Raw genomic sequence first — 16,917 nt, forward strand, 5'->3', positions numbered from 1 at the left:
GTACTCCTCCTTGGACCTCCAAGCTGACAGTTCCAGGCAGCTCACTAGTCCCATTAGTGGACCTCAGTATAGCTCAGGCCCCATCCTAGCCCTGCAGCACCTAGGGAATGACGCCCTCCTGTTTGGTTTAGAATGCTCATATTCTCATTTATTCAAGTTTGTTTTAGTTGCAGATGTATCTGTTAACTGGATGAATTGGGAACATCATGAAAATATGAACTGGATTTTTAAAATCTTTGTATCCAGAGCATCTAGTGTTTGCCTAAATTCCTTCAGAACACAGTCATAAACAGGAAGCCCTTGGGTCAAATTCAGTTTGTCCTGCACAGTGTTTTGTTTTTGAACTGTTTATTGAAGTGTATGTTACAAAAAAAAAAAATGGTACAACTCAATTAATTTTTACAAAATGACCCCAATCAAGAAATCCTAGCCTCATACTCCATTCTCATACATCCAGAATCCCTCCTCATACTCCTCAAGTCACAGCCTGAGTTCAGCACCATAGGTTATTTCTTGAATTTTATATAAATGGAATCATACTGTGCATTCTCTTTTGCATCTGGCTTTTTTCATTCAGTGACATGCTTTTGAGATCCATTCATGTCATTGTGATACACGGCAGTTCATTCTCATCACTGTGTAGTATTCTCATATATGAGTAAGCCACAAGTTGTTTATATATTCAACTAGATTAAGTACCTTTTGGAGAGCTACTATGAACGTTCCTCAGTCTGTCATTTGGGGGTCATATGCCTATGTATTTTTGTTAGGTGAAATTGCTGTATTTAAAAATAAGATTTCAACTTCTCTTTAAAAATTAGGCTTTGCCAGTCCGTGATTTCTGGTTTTGCATGGCAACTGTTGTCTCTGGGACATGTGTTTTTCACTTCTATACTCACAGGATGTTGTCCATGTCACCCACCCAAGCCACTCCTCAGTCGAGTTGCCTGCGTGGCCTTTCTGGGTGCAGTTTTGCCACCCATATCTAGAGAGATAGGAGGCAGTTCCTGTAAGGTTGTTTCTAAATATATGTTACAGCTACTTTTCCTTGATATTTTGCTTCAATCTTTGGGCAGAGGGCCCAGGGAAAGAAATAGGTCCTGGAATAAGATGCTGGGTTTAGGGTAGTGTATTCGGCTTATTACTCTGTTCTGCAGATAATGTAGATGTGCAGGCCTCAGGCACCGCCCTCCACCATCTTGGGGCTGTGGCTTGGAAAGCTTTGCCTCACACTTGCCAGAGATGGTGCAGCAGGCACGAACATGCCTGAGTTTATCCCCACCCTTTTCCAGGTTATCATTCCAAACGAAGCAGTGTACCTCTTCTTCCCTCAAGTATTGTGAGGAGAAAACCTTCCATTTTTGTTTCCTAAAGGGGTCCTATGGCGGGGACCTAGTTCTTTTCTCCATGTTTGTTTGTTGTTGTTTTTTGCCTCATTGAGCCTTGGTCTAAATAATGAAGAACTAGTTGCATTATAACAGCATGTTTAGGAATCACAAGTAATCTACATAATGTTACAAACACAAAGATAATTTACAAAACTGAAAAAGTAATGTTCTCAGTACTGACAGTTTATGAATAAAAATATTGATTGCCATAAAAGAAACTTTAATGGAAATTTATTTTCCTTTGGTCTTATATATGCTAACCATTGTGAAAATAAAAATAAATTGCCTAATCTAAGCTGTCATGTGATTTCTCACACCCTTTCCAGAACTTCTCCTGGTCTAGACATGGACAGCAGTGGTCAAAGTCCAAACACAAATAAGAACAGGGGAGGACCTTGAAACTGTCTCATGCAAATAAAAGATTGATTGATTGACAGAGTCTCACTCTGTCACCCAGGCTGGAGTGCAGTGGTACAATCATAGCTCAAACTCCTGGGCTCAAGCAGTTGTCCCACCTCGGCCTCCAAAGTGCTGAGATTCCAGGTGGGAACCACCTGCACACAGCCCAAATGAAAAGGTTTGATAGGCGAGGCAGGAGCCATAGGAGCAGCATGTGTCAGGAGTATATTGAGGGGCATACACACACCTGCCAAAAATTAGGCAGTTTGAATTTTCTGATGTCCTTTTGCCAGTCTCTGGTGTCCTTCACGTTCTAAATGAATTGGAATAGATTGTACAATGTTCTCTTATAGTAGTAGCTACAAGAAAGGCCGTCCACCCATCCATTCATTCAACAAATAGTGTAAGTGCTATGGAGAGAAGCAGGATGGGGGTGGGACTGTCAGGGGTACCCTCCCTGTCAGGTGACAGTCACAAGACCTGAGGACTGTGAGGGAGTTAGCCATGCCATATAAGCACCCACTTTAACAATGTTCTAGGCCACTGAATCCTAGGATGTAAATATGCATAACATAGGGATTTTTGTATAGTAGATGCTTTAAAAAGCTTCTGTGAAGGGATAAATGATTAAGATTTCATGGGTTTTGATGTTCAAGTATCCCTCATGGTGGACTAGGCACTTTGGTTTCTAATGAATTTACTTTGTACTGTAGGTTGTGACCCAGGGGCAGTATTCAGCCTGCAGATTGTTTGGAGTATATAGTATTTTTAAAAACCAGGAAATTTGATGTCAAAGTCCAAGTTTACAATGTATTTTGAAAAATATGAGCTGGAAACACTGACCCTGACGTCCTGTGTAGCAGCAATTTGCTGAGCACGTAGGCCCTCCATGGTTCTCTGCTGCCCTGACCTCCTCTTACCCTCTCCTCACAGCTCTCTTCTGTTGCAGGGACTGGCTTCTGCTGTGTCATGTGGCTGAGCTCACTCTGTCATCCTACTTAAAGTTTCTAGTTCTGAAAAATGAATTATAATAAATTGTCACTGAATGTTCATTCAGTTGAGTTTATGAAAAATGAAGGACTTATATAATTCTGTTTATTATATTTTGCATGTATCAATTTTTTTTTTTCGACACAGAGTCTCGTTCTGTCGCCCAGGCTGGAGTGCAGTGGCACAATCTCAGCTCACTGCAACCTCTGCCTCCTGAGTTTAAGCAATTCTGCCTCAGCCTCCTGAGTAACTGGGATTACAGGTGCAGCCCACCACACCTGGCTAATTTTTGTGTTTTTCGTAGAGACGGGGTTTTGCCATGTTGGCCAGGCTGGTCTCGAGTTCCTGACCTCAGGTGATCCGCCCGCCTCGGCCTCCCAAAGTGCTAGGATTACAGGCGTGAGCCACCGCACCCAGCTGTGTCAAATATTTTTAACGAATGTCTGAAGTCAGTTTGCTTTGAGGAATCTGTACAAGTAATGGTTTTGTTTTAAATAAATTTCTTACCTCTTTCCAGTGAGCAGACCTGGGAGCAATGAGCACATCTGGTTTCCAGATCTGTGTTTCTAAATACTGTTTCCCACTAAGGGCACCAGGACTCCTTGGAAAAATGGCCCATAAAAGGTCTGGACCAGAAAAATAAAGGTGTCTGAAAAAGTTTCTTGTACCAAGAAGTGTGAAAGTTTGCAGAGTTTACCAAGGACTCCGAAAAGGAACATAGAAGCCACCATGAAGGGGCAGTTTGAGCGTCTCAAAAAAATAAAAAACAGTGGATTATAACACATACGATACTAAATCCTTTTTATAATAACAGAGAAAAGAAGGTTAAAAGGATCAGAGTTTTTCCTTACAGATGAATGTCAACTAATGAATGCAGAAGGAATAACAGAAAATCACCACAGTGAAACCTCCAATATAATAATTGATTTAAGGAAAGATAATCAAGGGAAGCTAAAACAATTAAGTCAGCCTCGGCAACACAGTGAGATCCTGTCTCTACAAAAAATAAAATAGACCAGACGTGGTGGCACACACCTATAGTCCCAGCTACTGGGGAGGCTGAGGTGGGCGAATCACTTGAGGCTGGGAGGTCGAGGCTTCAGTGATCACACCACTGCACTCCAGCCTGGGTGACAAAGGCAGACCCTGTCTCAAAAAATAAGTAAATATATAACACCATTAGGTCAGAGTTTGCTCGATAGCAAGAATCTGTACTTTGAGTACCCATACAACCATTGTATTTTTCACTTTCGGTACAGCATTCAGTAAATTACTTGAGCTAGTCAGCGCTTTATTATAAAATCGGCTTCACGTTAGATGATTTTGCCAACTGAAGAATATTATAGTGTTCTGAGCCCATGTACGTAGCTTAGGCTGAGCTATGACAGTAGATGAAGGTGAGGTGTATTAAATACATTTTGACCTATGATATTTTCAACTTATGGTGGGTTTATCAGGATGTAACCCATCATAAGTCAGAGAGCATCTGTATTATTCATTGGTGAATATAGGTGAAGGATATGTAGGTGCTCATTGTGAACTTAAACTTTTCTGTGTCCTTGAAAATATTACTAAATAAAGGGGGAATAAATGCTAAATAATTGGAGCAGATAAGGCAGTTTGCCTTAAGTTAACTTTAACTCTTTGATTTATCCTTCACTCTAGTGAAATATTTACCACCAAATTTATTTTAAGTTAATTAAGATGTTACCCTAGACAGGGATTCTTAACTTGGGTATATGAATACCTAGAGAATTTGTGGAAAGACTTTATGAGTCTTTTGATACATGCCAAGTGTTTTTATATATGGATTTTTCTGCATGGAGGATCCATTATAGCTTTCACCATATTTTCAAAGGGGTCCATCCTTCAAATAGTTAAGAACTGCTGCCCTAGTATAGATTTACACTTTATAATGTTTTTTTTTATTCTGAGTGTCACAATACTAGTTAAATTCACTTTCCAAATGATTCACATATAAATTTGATATTTGTGAATGTAATTCCCAGTTTAGGCAAAACAAATGAACCTTCAGCAGATTCCAACTTATAAAAAGATTTGCTTATATCAGTTGATAGTTTAATGTAAGTTTATTTGACCACAGAGATTCTGTTACTTAGAAACACACCAGAACATTTTAATAACATGATGTATTCCTTTTCTTTTCCAAACTAATACGTATTTAGTGTAATCACATGTTATTTTTAATACAGTCCTGCTTTCCCTTGCGTGGATTCACATTCTTCACATTTTATACAAAGGAAAAAATACGCTAGAGTAAGTTTTAATTTTATCCACTTTCATATAGAAAAGGGAACATAACTTCACAGAAGAAATGGTCATGCCTTTATGATTTAGTTGTATCACCACTAAAGTTTACTTACTGAGTTTAGAACATTTATTCCTTTGCAAATAGCAGTATGTGACAGACTGAACTCCAGCAGGGCTTACATTCTCAAATGCTCCTGTTCACCTTGTAGTAAAAGACATGTCATAAGCTGAAGCCTTAAGACATGTAGAATCAAACATGGACTAATTCAGGATTACACAGTTTGCAGGAGATTTTCCTCTTAAAACCTTTTACAAATGCCTTTGATTCTGTTGGACTAGTTCCAATTGAGCTGATGGTCATAGGGCCAGAAATGAACACGAAAGGCTCAAACTTGCTAGGGAAGCCTCTGCCCAAAGCTTGCCACGTGGGCTACAGATGGAAAGGCCTGGGTTTGCCAGTGCAGACTGTCTTGCCATACCGTTGGAGACCCATTCAGGGGTTATTTCTAAGGGAAGAATTCATTTATAGGACAAGCTCATTGATCAGATACTTCTCTAGTTTGGCTGACTGTTTTAAATACAATTTTCCCCCTTTTTAGATATTATAAGTAATCACAGTGAATCACACAAATCAAACTTAATTTTCTTTCCTATGGTCAGGATTTTTTTTTTTTTAATCTTATGATGAGATGTCATTTACACTCTCTGAGTTCCAGTTTCCTCACCCTCTTGGCCCCCTCAGCCTGGAGATCCTGCTCAGATGTTCGTGTATACCGTGGTTCACTCTGTTCCGTGTCCTGGATGTGATCATACAGTAACACAGTAGAAAGGCAGTCAAACTCAGGTTTTGCTGTTAATTTCCCACCTACTCCTCAGGAGAGCCATGCTGTTGCCAAGGTTGCAGGGTCCCCGCTGGACCCCCACTGGCCCACAGAGTCCAAGGGGTTTACTTCTGGGGCTCTGCAGAGCATGTGTGCAGAGCCCTGTCTTAGTATACTAGACCCACTCCTTTTTCCACTGTATTTCCACCAATCTAAGAAATCAGTTATTTTAAATAATTAATATTCACCATACTCAGAGGCCTGGAAGCCTTGAGCAAGTTAAGTAACTTCCTGCTCACCAGTTTCCTGTAGTTTATCCCTGGAAACATTGACACTCACCTTTTTTTATGTCTGCCCTATGCCCAGCACCTCCACAGGATATCCACTTGTTTAGTCTTCCCATCAGCCCTGGGAGGCAGATGTTGTTTCCTGATTTTGTGCACAAAGAAACTAGAACTCTAAGTAACTTGGCCAGGTCCGTGGCTAGTAACTGATTCTAGTTCAGAGCCAAGATACTCATTATTGTTTTTTTAACTACAAGAGAGGAATCTCCATGTTTCACAGACTTTGGGGGCTTAAGGCCCGTAATGGTCATTTGGTGTTAAGTTAGAGCTGGGCAGAAACTTCTTTTCTTGGGTACTTTTAATATTTTTGAATTTTAAGTCTATCAAGGATCTGAATTTACATGCAAACATGGATAGATAAATAGTTCAGTCATCTGTCAGTCTGTAAATGTTTCTGCCATGAGGACATTTTCTATCCTTTTTCTAAAGAAGGGAAAGAGGTGGAATCAATATCATAAAGGGTTTTACTCCACCCTTTGAAGTTTCACTTCAACAGCAGAATTTGAGTATTTCATTCTTTTAAGTCAGCATCTTAGGAACATAGTAATTTATGGTATGTTTAAATGATGGCTTTGGAAGGCATAGTCAGTGTTGCTATTATGCAGAGCGATCAGATTGATTACTAAGTATTACCAGTTGTCAAAGCATAACTTTAAAAAATATACTTTTTTAAAAAAATATACTTAGCTTTCTGAGGTCCTTGTCAGAAATATTAATAACATAAATGATTCCCTTTTAATTTTGTGACCCTATATAAATCTTTTTCTGCTAAGTTTCTAAGTTTTTCTGTGAAAATCCTTAAATTTTGCAGGTTCCTTTTTTATTTAGGAGTAATGTCAACTTTGGATAATATCAACTCTTTGGGTAATACAACTCGTAAGCCGAACCAGTTTTGACTGGGAGATGAAGGAGATGGAACTCTTTATTCAAGAGCCATTTTAGCACCTACTTTGCACAAAATTCAGGGGGTTAAGAAATGAGTCGTCTCTGTTCTGTTAAGTTTTACAGTCTTTTTGGGGAAACAAGCTATATCCCTCAACCCAGCTACTGTACAACACCCGCATACACAGAGAAGTAATCAATACCTAACTAATAATTCCAGATAACCATTATGTAGGACCTAACTAATAACACTAAAGAGGTAATCACTGTAGATCTACCTAATAATACCAGGTTTGTCCTAGGCAGTGGCACAGCTGCTGAATGGCGGGGGTTTTGTGGGGCTGGGGGTCCTGAGGAACTAGGCTTTTAGGTGCAACTCATCCTGTGCTTGGAACCTGGCTCTGAAAGGTGAAAGGCTCAAGTCAGATGGAGACTGCAGTGAACTTGGCTTCTGTGTCCCTCCCTTGAAGCTGAGGGTCGGTGCCCGTCAGAGATTGGCTCAACTGCCCCTCTCTTGTCAGGCCCCTTCAGGTGTATGTCCTTGCCTGTGCATTCAGCTTTGACCCCATACCCTCCCGTCTTTCCTGTCCTCTCCTTGTCTTGCCTGACCCCCATGGTGACACCCCAAGTTCAGCATTCTCTCACAGATGGCCCCTTTCTCTCAACTTCTCAGCAGCTTTATGAGAATCAGCAGTTTCTTCTTTGGTCCCTTTTTTTCTGTCTGTCCCTTATCTGGCAAGATCACTATTCACTGAATTCCTTTTGGTGTCTCTCGTATCTGTGCAGTGAAGGCCGTCACTCTCTTTCTAGATTTTTGCAGTGGGTAGTTCTTTTTCCTTTCTTAACTTATTTCTTTCATGGAACACTTCATGCTTCAGCATTTTTCAGTGGTACGCTGCATTTCTCATCGCCTTGAATCTGGTCTAATTCCTGACCTGAGGAGCCCTCGTCTTGCCTCTCCTTTCCTGCCATAATGAGGCTAGACTCCTGACCAGTGAGCCCAGACATGAGCCCCTCCATCTCCTTGCCTCACTGATTCACATTCCTGTTTCCAAGTCCATTGATCTTTCTCCCCTGAACCACGTGTATGTGTTGTATGGTTTAGTGTTAATTATATCCTGTATTATATCACAGTCATCTTTTGTTACTCCCCACCTAAATTAGTCAAATTAGAGAAACCATTTTTGCCTAAACCACTATGCTTAACACAAATATGCTACCAAAAATTTGGGGTTTTATCCTTTAGCTATATACCTGTAATTTGTGGCTTAAATTTTCATATACTTATGCCGAGTCTAAAATAATCTTAAAACAAACATTGTCATAATTTGTTAACATTTCCAAGTCAATTTAAAGATTTATAATACGTATTATTAACCGTTACGGGAATAATTATGTGTGAATGGGAATAATCGTCTTGATGACCCCTGGAGGTGTCCATGACAACTAGAGGACACCGTGCATATTTCAACTGTACAACATTGTAGATAGTTTTTTTCTGTTTTAGTGAAAGCAATCATCTTAAGGAGTAATTAACTTTGACTTAATGAGAATGGCTTCTAAGGAGATGTACATGGAGCCATTTGATGATGCCATTTGAAGGAGAGGTGGTTTTGAGTATCTTCCTCCCCTCGTTAGCAACACCTGCCATACCACATGCCCTGTACCCTCCGGTTGAGCATCAGCCACTCAGGTTCGGACCTTTTATTAGGCAGCCTGCCACTCTTGGGTGCCCTAGACTTTCCATCCAAACTCTAAGGGAGAGACAGCTTGGTTCAGCAGGAGGAACACCAGCCTCAGAGTCAGAAGATGCAGGGGAAGTCCAGACTTAGCCACATATTCCCTGTTGTTCTCATGTGCCACCTGCCCTCGCTGAGCCCCAGCATCATCACCTGACCTGCAAGGAGGTTGGGGAGCTTGCAGCACGGTGCTCGTTCCTACAGGAGCTTGTCAACTAGCCATTTAAGGTGGTCGGGGGCCCAGCAGTCTGCTCAGGGCTGATGTCACCCCACTGCACTGGTGCTCAGAAGGAAAACCTGGCAGCCTTTTCCTAAGGCCGAGCCTCTTCAGCCTGGATGCTCCGGGAATGCAGGCGGAGCTGGAGAAAGGGAAGAGAAGGCTGCATGTTCTTCATGGATTTTAAAACCTAGTGTGTCATTTAGATAGTACCTAGTTTGTTGATTGTAAGAAGAAAAGGGAGATGGGAGTCAACACTTTCTGATGAGAGCAAAGCTGCTTTGTTTGAAGAGAGAGGTCTGTTCACTTCCTTATCAGTGACACGAAACCCCAGTGAACCTTGTCTGAAAACTACTGATCTGTTCCACACATGTTATTTTATAATTGAATCAAATGAACCCCAAAGAAGTAAAATGACTGTATAATTATTGGAGAACAAGATGGGCTCCCAAGTCTCTTGGTTCCTGGTATAGTTATTTCCTTATACCAGGTTCTGTATGTCTTTCACTAAATCATTTCTTTAGTGCTGCTTATAATATTTTTACTGATAATAAGCCAAATCTCAAAGTTATACTGTTCCTTGTATATATACACAAAGACAAGACACACCATTTATATTTTTAGATCATGGCTAGACCAGGACTTCTTTAGTGTATATGTGTGTGAGTGATTATAGTGTAATTTCTGAAGCCAAACAGAACATCTGTTTTTTAGTACATTATATTGTGAAGGGTGTTTGCTATAAGGACATTTATCACTTTTTTATGGAATTAAAACTTCCCATCCAGAACATCATGAAATTTCAGGGCTGAACAAGTTCCATGCTAGCCATATTTTAAAAATTATAAAATCAGTTGAAATAAGCACAACTTCCACTTAAGAAAAAAAGCTTCAGTCGGTCATTCCGATTTTCATTTTTCTTTGGGATTCTGCTGCCAGAGCAGAGGTGAGAAGAGACATGCACAGCAAGCCCACAGTGTGCCTGCAGGGTCTGGCACGGGTCTGGGTCTGCTGTTACTCCAGGCCATTGAGGGTGGCCGTAGTCTCCTGGCAGCCATCAGGCACCAGTGTGCTCATTGCATTGTCACCCATTTTTCTGACTGCACAGCACTTGCCTGCTTACTTGTCTGCTTGGTTTCCTGCTTATTGCCTCTACCAGAGAGGAAAGGCCCCATCTGCTCTGTTTGTCACTGTCTCTAGAACAGCATCTGAAACACAACTGAATAAAATCAGACTAAGAAATGAATGAATGAGTGGTTCAGTATCTGTCTCTGTGTCATCCCAGGATGCTAGTTCTGCTGACTCACCTTATTCAGTTTGAGCCCCCTTTAATACTAATTTTGTTTACAGCTTAGATTGCCTTAAACCATTTATGTCAATGCGTTTATATTCATACATCAAGAAGTATTGCACAAATGCAATACTTGTTAAATGGATGTGTAACCTTATCTTCTTGTTTTTACCTGTCTCTTAAATTGAACTTGGCCAATTTAAAATTAGTAATGCTCCTTCATTCCTAAACTGATTACAAAGCTCAACTTTTGTTCCATAAAATCCTGTTTTTCTTCCTAACAACCTGCTATAAGTCTTTGACCCTTCAGTCTAACAGTTATCTTCATATTATTATTGTTGTTCATGTTATAATCACTGAATCCTGCCTATTAAGAAAGGGCTTAGAAAGTAGGCTTAGAAGTAACATGGAGTAAGTCTGGCCGGGTGCAGTGACTCACGCCTGTAATCCCAGCACTTTGGGAGGCCGAAGTGGGCTTATCACAAGGTCAAGAGATCGAGACTATCCTGGCCAACATAGTAAAACCCTGTCTCTACTAAAAATACAAAAATTAGCTGGGCGTGGTGGCATACGCCTGTAGTCCCAGCTACTTGGGAGGCTGAAGCAGGAGAATCGCTTGAACCCAGGAGGCAGAGGTTGCAGTGAGCCAAGATTGCACCACTGCACTCCAGCCTGGTGACAGAGCGAGACTCCATCTAAAAAAAAAAAAAGAAAAAGAAGTAACATTATGGAGTAAGTCAAACTTTTCACACTCATGAAATTGAAAGTCACCCATGAAATTGTCAATTGTGGTTGGCTATGCTGGTTCCTTTCAGTTTTATATGAGATAATAACTGCATTCATACTTTCCAAAATGCTTTACATTCTTTTCTGGTTCTTATAATAGCTTTGTAAAGTGGGGATGGAAGGTTCCTAGAGTGGTGAAAGAACTATTAAATGATTAAATAACTAAAGCTTAAAAAATTAGAGAAACCTATGCAATGAGGCCAACACTGGCACTTAAGTTCCTAGCCAAGACATAAAACCATGAGTGACAAAAGAAGTCAATATAGTTTCTATATATGTCTTATAAATTACTTTAGCAATACAAAGATAAAAGATCATTATGTTAAAAAATTTTAATATATGGTTTTGGTAGGGCCAGTACATAGTAAAGACATAGCTTTATGTTCAATTGAACGGAATAAAATGATATATTTCAGTAAATTAAGGCAAAGGAGATAGATGCTATGACCAGTGGTGCAAAATTTTTCAAAAATTTGTACATTAGATTTGCCTTTACAAGGTTATAGTCAAGAATAATTAACTTGTATTTTAAGCAGACTCTACTGCTTTTCAAAAAATGTTTTAATCTCGAGTGAAGAATGGTGAAGGTAATCTTAATATACTGTTTAACTTTAAATTTAACCTTAAACTTTTAGAATTATAGAAAAGTTTCAAAAATGTATAGAATTCATGCACACCCTTCTGCCAGCTTTCCTTAATGTTAACAATGTACATAATCATAATATGATTTTCAAAACCAGGAAATTAACATTACAGTAGTGTTTTCATTTTACACATGTAATTAATGGAAGAAATGAAAGCTACCCCAATACTTAGTTATATTTATACCAGTAATTATAGCCCAGGGCCTTATAAGAAATTAACAAATTATTGTTCTAACAGAATAATAAACAACACTTATTCATAAATTCTGCCTTTTTTTCTTGTCATTATGCTTCTTAATCTTGAACCAAAAGATAAATAACTTTTAAAGGGACTTACAGAGTTCTCAGCTAACACCAGTACTCAAGTTGATTATAAAGGTTGTGTTTATTTTGTTCCAGACTCTTCTGGTCTAGCTCAGTATGCATGATATCCTATTCTAGTGAGATGACCTCTTTCTAAAGGTGGGAAACTGAGAGATTTTACCTTTACTATTAATAAAACTCCTAGAGACTATGCCTTTTAGGTATATTTTGGTTGTTCATCTGTGTATTAGTGAATCAGATTGACTAGTATATAATGATACTGAGAATAACCGGAGGATTATGTCTCTTGTTAATGACAAATGCAGCTACTACAAATACATGAGTAAAGTTTATAAACAGCAAAGGAAAACTTGGAATTACTTGATGTTCTGTGGTTTAAGAACAATACTTGAATATGATCTTATGCATGAAAATGTGTAAGATGGTATTTCTCTAATTTTAATGTAATTGTTTTCAAGATGAAGATGTTCCAGATTTGAGTCATCATCCTCTTCAGCATTGCAAATTTCTTCTGGAAGAATGTTCCTAAGGAAAAATAGACATGCAAGTCACACATGGTCCAAGTAATAATCTGCCTTCATTTAGGAGTTAAGTTTAACATTTGTTAAAAAAATTATTTTGTTCTTAAAATAAAGTTGAATCCTTATATTATAGACCAGAATAAATTCCAACTACATCAAAGGTCCAAATGTGAAAGATGAAGCCATAGAAGCACTCGAACAGACTGTGGTCACACCCTCTGACTCGGGAGATTCTTCCTATATGTGATTTGAAAACCAGAAGCACTGAATGAAAAGATTTAAAATTTACTACAGGGTTTAAAAAGAAAGTGCAAAGTTAAACAACATGACAAAGAAGGAGAGAGTAACTTATATCACAGATACAAAGGCTTCCTAAGAATCTAGGAGGAAAATGGAAAATGCTCAATTTCATTCATAAGAAAAATGTAAATTGAAACTTTACTGGCATACCACTTTTTATTTATGAGGTTTGCAAAAAAAAAAAAATCCAAAAACTCATTAACATATTCTAATAGTGAGCCTGAACCAATCAGATACCACTGAAGGGAATGCAAAATGGTGCACCCCCTCTGAAGAGGAATTTGGTAATATCTAGCAAAATTACATATGCACTTTACCCTTTGCACTCTGCATTCCCACTCCTAGGATTTTATCCCAAAGTTAAACTGGAAGAAAACAAAATGACATTTATACAAACTTATCTTTTGTGGCATTATTTTTAGCAGTAAGAGTGGAAACAAATGTCTATCAATAACGAACTGATTGAATAAAATATAGTATATCTGCATAATATTCAGTTGTAAAAAGGAATGAAGAAATTCTCTACATACTGATGTGGAGTGATATACTGATACTTTTAAAAAGCAAAGGGTAGGCTGGGTGTGGTGGCTCACACCTGTCATCCCAGCACTTTGGGAGGCTGAGGCGGGTGGATCACCTGAGGTCAGGAGTTCAAGACCAGCCAGACCAACATGAAGAAACCCCATCTCTACTGAAAATACAAAATTAGCCGGGCATGGTGGTGTATGCCTGTAATCCCAGCTATTTGGGAGGCTGAGGTAAGAGAACTGCTTGAACCTGGGAGGTGGAGGTTGCGGTGAGCCAAGATCACGCCATTGCACTCCAGCCTGGGCAGCAAGAGTGAAACTCTGTCTCAAAAAAAAAGAAAAAAGAAAAACAAATGGTAGAAAAAATACACATACCCCATAAGGTTTGTTTGTTTGTTTGTTTTTTATGTCATTTTCTTATATTTCTTTTTTTATTATTATTAAACTTTAAGTTCTAGACCCCTCCAAATCTCATGTTGAAATGTGATCCCCAGTGTTGGAGGTGGTGCTTAATGGGAGGTGTTTGGGTCATGGGGGCAGATCACTCATAAATAGATAAATATCCTCTCTAGGATCAGGGGAGTGAGTGAGTTCTTGTTCTATTAATTCCCATAAGAGCCTAGCACCTCCCCATTCTTTTTTGCCTCCTCTCTTGCCATGTAATCTCTACACACTCCATCTCCCCTTCCACCATGAGTGGAAGCAGCCTGAAGGCCCTCACCAGATGCAGATGCCAGTGCCGTGCTGCTTGCACTGCCTGAAGAACCATGAGCAAAATAAACCTTTTCTCTTTACAAATTACCCAGCCTTGGGCATTACTTTATAGCATCAGAACTGGACTAAGACCTATATAGAGAGAAAACTGCCCTTTTGTGTAATAATTTGTATAATAATTATGGATGGGGATGGGGAAATATGTATATATATGTAGGCTTCTGTTTGCAAAAATAAATACTGGAAGGATAAACTAGAAATTTAAAAATTTAACCCATAGGAAGGATCATACAGTGTACGACAGACAATCACAGAAGGACGACTTCTCTTAATTCAACTTCTTACACAGTTTTGACTTTGGAATTATAAATATTTAACACAGTCAAAAGTAATATTCAAAAAGAAAAAAGCAATTTCTAAAACCCAAAAACTAAATAACATGCCTGAATATTAAGTTGTTGGCATATCACAGAGGAAACCGCTGTATTTCAGCTGTACATGTTTAGTGGAACTTATTCTAAAGACAAATAGAGCTACCAAAAAATAATAAAGCTTTTATTATTAGCAGTAATAATGATGTCATTTTGAAACAATTGTTTACATATTGTAAGATCATCCAAGTTAATGTTGTTGGGAACCTAGATTTTCAGTGTAAAAGAAACAAGTTTTAATAAAAGGAATTAATATTAAATGACGTTAAATTTGATTTGGGAATGTCAATCTGAACTTATTTTCTTTTCAAAATACGGAATTTCGTGGCAGTCCACTGAAAGACCTCAATACAATAGCAACACAATTGAAAGGGCCACAGCTGGTTCCTACCTGGGGCTTCTCAATACTATTCCCCAAAGAAAGGGGCCAGGCCCTTTGGAGGAAGGTCTGTAGTAGGGAATGCAGAAAGTAAGCCCGAGGCCCATGTGTGCCCAAAAGCAAGTGAGCAGACACAAGAGCCAGTTTGAATAACGACCATTGTCCAGATACATGACGGTTTAAGAATAATGACTGCGCCGGGCGCGGTGGCTCACGCCTGTAATCCCAGCACTTTGGGAGGCCGAGGCGGGCGGATCACGAGGTCAGGAGATCGAGACCATCCTGGCTAACACGGTGAAACCCCGTCTCTACTAAAAATGCAAAAAATTAGCCCGGCGAGGCGGCGGGCGCCTGTAGTCCCAGCTACTCGGGAGGCTGGGGCAGGAGAATGGCGTGAACCCGGGAGGCGGAGCTTGCAGTGAGCCGAGATCGCGCCACTGCACTCCAGCCTGGGCGACTAAGCAAGACTCTGTCTCAAAAAAAAAAAAAAATAATAATGACCGCAACTGATTGAAGCATAACTGCTTACATGAAAGCGTAAGTGTATATTGATTCACCAGAAAAAGAGAGAACCCTAAAACAAAATAAAGCAAAAACATTTAGGCTCCAATTTCTTACTCCCACTTGTGGCTTAAAGGAAAGAACTAAGCTTTTTTCTTGCCTTTCAGAGTGACAAAGCAGCCCTAGTTGATGAGCAAAAAAATTTTTTACAGCAGAATTCCAGCTAATAAGCATGAGAAGCATGGAAAAAGTAGAAATTCATCATTTTGTTACCCCTAATGAAGTAAGAATCAGACAACATTCATCTATGAGTGAAACCATTGGTTCAGTGATGGAAGAGTAAGTTTGTCGTAGGAGATACCAGGCTGTGACCACCTCAACCCACTGATCAATTTTAGAATCACAAAAAGTGGGATAAACATTAAACGCTTTCTGATGCAGTGCAGTATGAAGCATATGGCACAACCTGTGAAGTATTTTTGCAAAAAAATTTTGAAACTGAATTTTACAAAGCCTTCCCAAGCCCCATCTCTTCTTCCAGTACCTTTAAAAACTCGAACTTTTCTGTGTTTTTGTTTTGTTTTCTTTTTGTAGGCATTTAGTTTATTTGGACTTTTAGAGAAGGGGAGAGACTAAGAGGCATAATTCTCAGGAACGGAACAACAAGGTTATTGTCTCCCTCACTGCCAATTATAAAGACCCTACTGACAAAATATTCTGGATTACTTCTCAAGACACTCATGCCATCTAGGCAGGAGTGATGATTCAGTATATAAGCTGAATACACGCAGAAAAATGTGTTCCCAAAAGTAGGGAAAGTGAGTCTCAATAAATGTTTTCAGAAATCTGACTTCAGAAATATCTAGATAGAAGCAGTTTTAATTTTAGCATATATTTAGGTATTATGCTTTACAGATTTATTTATTTACATATGGAGATGGGGGTAGTAACATAATCTAGTGCTTTGAAGACTTATCTGAAACTGTCTCTAAAGTTCTAAGTGTTATATAATAATAATCTGTTAATTTTTCTTTTTTTTTTTTTTTTGAGATGGAGTCTCACTCTGTTACCCAGGCCGGAGTGCAGTGGCGTGATCCTGGCTCACTGCAACCTCTGCCTCCCAGGTTCAAACATTCTCCCACCTCAGCCTTCAGACTAGCTGGCATTACAGACATGCACCACCAAGCCCTGTTAATTTTTGTATTTTTAGTAGAAACGAGGTTTCACCATGTTGGCCAGGCTGGCCTCGAACTCTTGACCTCAGGTGACCCGTCCACTTTGGCCTCCCAAAGTGCTGGAATTATAGGTGTGAGCCCCTGCACCTGGCCAAAAGATGTTTTAACTATGGAAATTTATAAACGTGCAAAAGTAGGAAAAACTTATAATGAATCCTCACATACCTGTTATCCACCTTCAGTAATTACTAACATTTGCCAATCTTGTTTAAT

At 39.3% G+C, this 16,917-nt stretch overlaps 2 protein-coding genes across 5 annotated transcripts in view; one reads left to right on the top strand and one right to left on the bottom strand.

Moving 5' to 3' along the window:
- CENPP (centromere protein P) overlaps positions 1-16,917 on the top strand; it is a 299,356-nt gene that overhangs the window by 177,038 nt on the left and 105,401 nt on the right. The window lies entirely within an intron of this gene.
- Positions 9,667-16,917, bottom strand: part of ECM2 (extracellular matrix protein 2, female organ and adipocyte specific) — a 43,259-nt gene continuing 36,008 nt past the window's right edge. For 2 of the 3 annotated variants that reach the window (XM_011996852.1, XM_011996851.1), the window contains exon 10: positions 11,443-12,621. In XM_011996852.1, the coding sequence (XP_011852242.1) occupies positions 12,453-12,621 (169 nt within the window). In that variant the 3' untranslated portion in view covers positions 11,443-12,452. Of the gene's footprint in view, positions 10,271-11,442; positions 12,622-16,917 lie in introns of those variants that run through there. The other variant, XM_011996853.1, reaches the window with a different exon arrangement.

The sequence above is a fragment of the Mandrillus leucophaeus genome, unplaced genomic scaffold (genome assembly GCF_000951045.1).
Source record: "Mandrillus leucophaeus isolate KB7577 unplaced genomic scaffold, Mleu.le_1.0 Scaffold527, whole genome shotgun sequence".
Classification (NCBI taxonomy): Eukaryota; Metazoa; Chordata; class Mammalia; order Primates; family Cercopithecidae; genus Mandrillus; species Mandrillus leucophaeus.